Source organism: Macrotis lagotis, chromosome 1 (genome assembly GCF_037893015.1).
Source record: "Macrotis lagotis isolate mMagLag1 chromosome 1, bilby.v1.9.chrom.fasta, whole genome shotgun sequence".
Classification (NCBI taxonomy): domain Eukaryota; kingdom Metazoa; phylum Chordata; class Mammalia; order Peramelemorphia; family Peramelidae; genus Macrotis; species Macrotis lagotis.
In genome coordinates this window covers 17,540,430-17,546,429 of record NC_133658.1, presented here as the reverse complement: position 1 = coordinate 17,546,429, position 6,000 = coordinate 17,540,430, and the positions used below count along the sequence as shown (strand labels likewise).

General features: G+C 38.7%; 1 protein-coding gene across 1 annotated transcript in view; it reads right to left on the bottom strand.

Moving 5' to 3' along the window:
- The window catches only part of EBF2 (EBF transcription factor 2), a 252,086-nt gene that overhangs the window by 36,912 nt on the left and 209,174 nt on the right, over nucleotides 1–6,000 (bottom strand). The window contains exon 8 of the mRNA XM_074218156.1: nucleotides 1,122–1,239. Coding sequence (XP_074074257.1) covers nucleotides 1,122–1,239 — 118 coding nt within the window. The remainder of the gene's footprint in view (nucleotides 1–1,121; nucleotides 1,240–6,000) is intronic.

Below are 6,000 nucleotides of genomic sequence, written 5' to 3'. Positions count from 1 at the left end.
CTAATCATTTTCCTAACTTTATGGGATGGATTGTGTTTTTATCCTCTTCCATGTGTTCAAGGCCTCTGGACTTTACATCCCATCAGGAACCCAAGATGGTTTCCAGGCCATAACTAAAGTCAATTCATCACTCCATTTCCAACGTTGACAGGGTCAAAGGTGGAGGAGAACTTTGGCAGGACTCCAAAAACACGGCCCTACTTTGAGCAGCCAGTCAATCACATCCAATCAGTCAGGAGAAAACTGGATGGGTTCCGAGCCCAGAATACTGGGATTTTCTTCTCCCCTTTCAGAGACCGCTGGGGGAGAATTAACAGTGCTCCAAATTCTTTACTGATTCAATCATTTTCTTCCAGTTCATTAATTCTTCTTCAAGCTGATATAGGACACATTTTTTAAAAGGGTGGGGGGCAGAAAAATATCCTAATGAAAAAATAATCCAGCTTGACCATTCCCTGAATACTCAAAAGTCATCTCCTCTTACACGAGTGAGTGGGGTGGAGGTGGGAAGAAGAAGAGGTGAGCTGGGGTTTGTTGGAGTTTGTGGGTTATCTTAATCAATGCATTGCACTGGGTTGGTTTTAGGTTGTTGGGGTTTTTTGACAACTTGAAGCTTAGCAGTTGTAGATATTTTTAATTGCCTTAATGCACTCTGAAAATCACCCCAAACCAATCATGATTCCTCTTTGGCCAAGCAACCAAAAATCAATTAGTGTCAATTCCGTCCTGCATATTGTTATGTTTTGCCCACAATTTATTTAAGGGAACAACCAACACATCTTCAGACCTGGAAAGATTTAACTAAGATGTCCCATTGCTGAGTTTGTTGGAAAAGCCCAGCTAGCAATAGAAAAAAGAAAAAGAAAAGAAATAGGATAGAAAGAATGGTACCCTTCTGGTATTGTGTGTGTGTGTGTGTGTGTGTGTGTGTGTGTGTGTGTGTGTGTGGTGGTGATGTCTGTTCCACGGGAGAAATTCAATATTGCAAACTTTGTAAAACCACATATAGCATTGTGCAGGATTCTCACCCCCCCCCCCCCAAAGGAGCCGACGTGCAATCTGATATAGGGAACTGGAGGTAAGTTTCATTTTTTAGCCAGGTTCCACTTAGACACTCCTACCTTCGGATGGGTCCAGCCTCCTTGCTCTCCGCCCATGCTTAGAATTGTTATGAACAAACATGTTGTCAGAAACAGCCAGCACGTGTCCATCCACATTCACGGTTGTAGATAGCACCACCTGCAGATATCAAAAAACAAAAACAAAAGTCAGTGTTGATCTTTGTATGAAGTTACACCCTAGACAGAGCCCCATTTTCATTGAGTTGGTGGAAAAAGAGAGAACTGAGAATGGAACCAAGAAAGGAACTCAACTCAGACACTCAATGACCCTATGACTTTGAGTCAGATAGCAAACTTCTTCAATTCGCTTCCCTCATCCGTGAAATGGGGACAATCCTATTAGTAGTTTCTATCTGCCTCCCAGAGTGGTTGAAAAGATCAAATCGATTGTTACCTATAAACAAATTCTATACAGTAATAGTGAATAGAGCATTGTAAAGATCTGAGTTCAAATCCAGCCTCAGACCCTAGCTTTGTGGACAAGTCATTAAATCACTGTCAACCTCAGTTTCCTCATCTGTAAAAATAGGAGGAGGTGTTAATAATAATACACCTACTTCTCAGAGTTATTGTCAGAATCAAATGAGAAAATGTAGGCAAAGCAATTGGTAAGCTTTAAGATGTCATGGAAATATGAGCTATTATTATAATTATTGTTGCATTAAATGGAATCTGATCAGATTGAATTAAGGTAAAATGACCTGAACTCAATTGAGGTGAATTGAATTGAATTATAGCTCATCTTGGTGGGAATGCCAGATCTGAGTATCAAGTTATTTAGTGTCTATCCTGAGCAAAAGGAAAGGTTAAGGATTATCAGATTGATTGAGGTGAATCAGTCAGTCAAGTAGTCACTGGTATTCTATGCTGTATTCAAGAGCAAGTAAAAGAAGTACCTGTAACTAGGCTAAGACAATGGAGGCTTTGTCTCAGGGCTCTCAGATTTTTAGGGTGTCAAGAGCAATTCTAATGAATCCTTCAGCCTGTTTAGAAGCTACTGTGCTTAGCACTTCCGTCCCAAAAATCTTAGTGCAGTTTTAAAGTTTAATAGTTTAAATAAATTTAATAGTTTTAGGTCGCTTAAAATCTATGCTGAGATTTTTTTTTGAACACACTGTAGTGTATCTATTAGTAAGTATAAGAAGCTATCAGATGATGGGCTAACCCAACATCATTTCTAGGTTCACCTCCACAACAGCTTCCCCCAGAAAACATCGCAGTTTGTCCCAGTAAGTGGGACTGTTTCTCTCCAGAGAATGGTGCTTTGGGATCTCACACACACACACACACACACACACACACACACACACACATCAATGATTTTTTTTTAAAAAAGTTGATTTGAGGGTATTTTCAGGAGCACAAAAAATAGCAAATTATGTTTCTATAAGACATGATCCCTCCCTTCAGTGAGCATATAATCTACTCAAAGAGAGAAGAATAAAAAATGCAAGGCAGCTGATAATGGTATCCTAAACTGGAACACAATGAGATTTCCCCAACCCCACACCCTCACAATGGTCAAAAAAGCTGAGAAATTACTGAATGGAATCCCTAATGTAGCAGAACTATGAAGTCGGAATATCCCAGGCACAAAACCACTTTCTGGTTTTTATAATCAATATAAAATTACTTTGGATAATACAAATACAAAAATAGAAGGCATGGCAAAGAAGTCCAGGAAGATCTGGTGGGAACAGTAGAACATATATTCAGGCAACAGGTACATAGGAACTAGCTAGCCAAAATGGGTTAATGCCCTTCAGACCCCTTCCCCACCTCTGCCCAATCTGTGGAGTGAGGCCAGTCACCCAGGACCTTTGGATCAAAATGTCAAGTGAGACCTTGACTATCCCTTACTCCTACATTCTCATTTTACCAACCCAAAGAGATGAAATACCAGGTTACATGGTAGGAGGAGTCAGGATTCAAAACCAGGAGCTGACTCCAAATCCCACTCTCTGTATCCCAGAGCAGGCTGCCCCTCCCCTTCCTACCTTCCAGAAGCGTAATGATGATTTATTAGCTAACATCTGTTTTTAAAATGCTGCTCATGAGCACCAAAGCTCACAGGTTTAGAAAATATTTTGCTCACCTTCATCATCCCCTTACTGGTGCAGCCTGGACCACGGATAGGGTAGAAGAAAAGGAGAAGTTTTTCCTATTCCCACTGCAGCCTACACATTGTCTAGATGATTTGCCTGATGATTCTATGACTACTACTCTTTCTAGAGGTTCACTACCCGTCTCTTTAATAAAACCTTAGAGAATTCAGCTACAATCCCACTCAAACTCAATGACCTATGTTTCTGCCTAAGTTTTGTATTCTCTTCCCTTTGAAAACTGGAACAACACTTGTCCTTCCCAAATCCTTACTATCTCTTCCATTTTCCAGGCTCTTTCCAATACCATAGTCAGAAGTTCAGCCAACATAGCTGCCATTTCTTTTAAGACCAAGGATAGGATTCTTTTGGCCCAGGTACTCCTTCCTCACACTGGCTAGCAACTCCCTTTTAGCCAATCTTTCTTGTCCTTTCAGCTCAATGTCACATTCTGCTGGAACCCTTTCCTGGTTCCCCCCAACTGCTAGGGCCTTTTAATCAATCAATCGATCAATAAACATTTTAAAAGTATCTCCAATTTATTGGATAGAAGTAGTGATAGAAATAGATATCTATAAATAGACAAACAGATAGAAGATAGATAGATAACATAGATAGCTAGACAGACAGACAGACAGACAGATAGATAGACAGATTTAAAAATAAATATATCTAGATAGATGAATAGATAATATATAGAGAGAGAGGTTGAAATAGAAATAAAATAGATTTATCCAGATGAACAGACATAGAAATGGATTTATCTAGATAGATGAATACATTGATAGATAAGATAGATTGATGATAGATAGATAGATAGATAGAAATAGATATATACAAATATTGATATAAAAATATAACTATCTAGGTAGATAGAAAGAAATATTTAAAGGTAAAAATAGATATTTCTAGATAGGTAGATAGAAATAGGAATAGATATATCTAAATAAAGATAGATATAAAAATATAATTATCTAGGTAAATGGAAATAAAGAGTTGGAGATAGAAATAGATATTTCTAGATAGATGGATAGATAGATAGATAAATGATGGATGGATAGAGTATAGAGAAAGAGAGATAGAAGCATTGATAGAAATAGATATATCCAAATATAGGTAGATATAAAAATATAAATTATCTAAGTAGATGAAAAGAGAGATAGAAATATATATTTCTAGATGGATGGATAGATTAGATATATAGAAATAAATATATCAAATAAAGATAGATGTAAAAATTATTATCTAGGTAGATGGCAAGAAAGGGTTAAAGACAGAAATAGATATTTCTAGATAGATGGATAGATGGACAGATAGATGAGAGAGAGAGAGAGAGAGAGAGAGAGAGGTAGGTATCTTATAGGTACTTAATAATTTCCATATTCTTTCCCATTAGACTGTAAGCTACTTGAGGACAGGAACAATTTTTGCCCTTCTTTTCATTCCTAGATCTTAGCTTAGTGACTAGCACAGAGAAGGGAATTAATAAATATGTTAACTGACTGACTACATAAACTGAAGCTCCTCCCCCTTGCCAGAGCAAAAGAAGCAAATTAAGAACTGAGCTTCTCTGCCTTCTCTCTCCATCATCCATTATCAATGTACCACCCACCCCAAATAGCAGTCTTCTCTCTTTATGGACTACCAGCTCTGACTAGTGAAGAAATCACAATTTGAAAAATGGTTTCTCCATGGTTCAAGCCCTCAGCTTGTGAGGACTTTGCCAATATAGTCAGGTCATCATATGCCTAAAACATAAAGACTAACTCAGAGGAAAATCCTTGCCATTTAGAAAATGTCCAGGCCTATAAGCTAGGCTTGAGCTTAGAGCTGAAACGGTCATAGCCAGGATGGAGTCTGTTTCCAATTGCTCTCCCGTGAACATGTCCACGTCTGGCGAAAATCCTCTCCTCAAATTTAATATCACAAGGGTGGTGGCCACAAAGGCATGAACATCCATCGTCTGGCAGCCCACAATATTATCAGGATGGGGCTCAGCAAAGCACAAGACCTCATTAGAGCCAAAGGGGGAAACCGTGCCTCCGACCCAGACAGGAACTATCATAAGAAGATAAATGTGAAAGCTGATCAGCACTGTACATTTTTGCCCTCAGAATATAATAAACACGTATGCTTTAATGAGAGGGGGAATGGGAAAGGAAAAGAGATGAAACAAGTCATAATTGCAAATGGGGTCTGGTGAACTTTCAAAGATGTGACTGCCGTGTTCCAGGAAAGCCCCCCTTGCTGGGGGAAAGAAAATGAGTGGGAATTTCAAGCTTTAATTGTTGATAAACTGTTGGGCTCACTTAGGAGAGACCTTGCCCTGTCCGAAGAGGATTACGTGGATATTAAGAATGCCCTCGCTGAGCTCGCTCTAATTCTTTCCCCAAGGTTCTCATCAGAGTCATCCTCAATGTATCTTTCTCATGCATCCTTGCCACAGAAGGTGGTAGGTTCCACGGGCCAATGGATTTCATCACTGTCCCTTTGGGTGGAGGCAGCCTCAGGTCCAAAGTGAGCGTTTTCCCACATGACACACCCCAATGGTTCACATGTACTTCATTATTTTCTATTAACAATGGAAATAAATTTTCATCTTTTGCTGGCTAGCAAAGGCCTACTGGGGCAGCAAGGGAATTGACCTGAATTATTTCAGTGTCAGAAATATTTATGACAAGATTTTAAATTATATCCAAATGTAAATATTATCTATATGTATCTCAGATATATTATTATTTCATATGATAAATACAATCTATGTGCCATATGATATA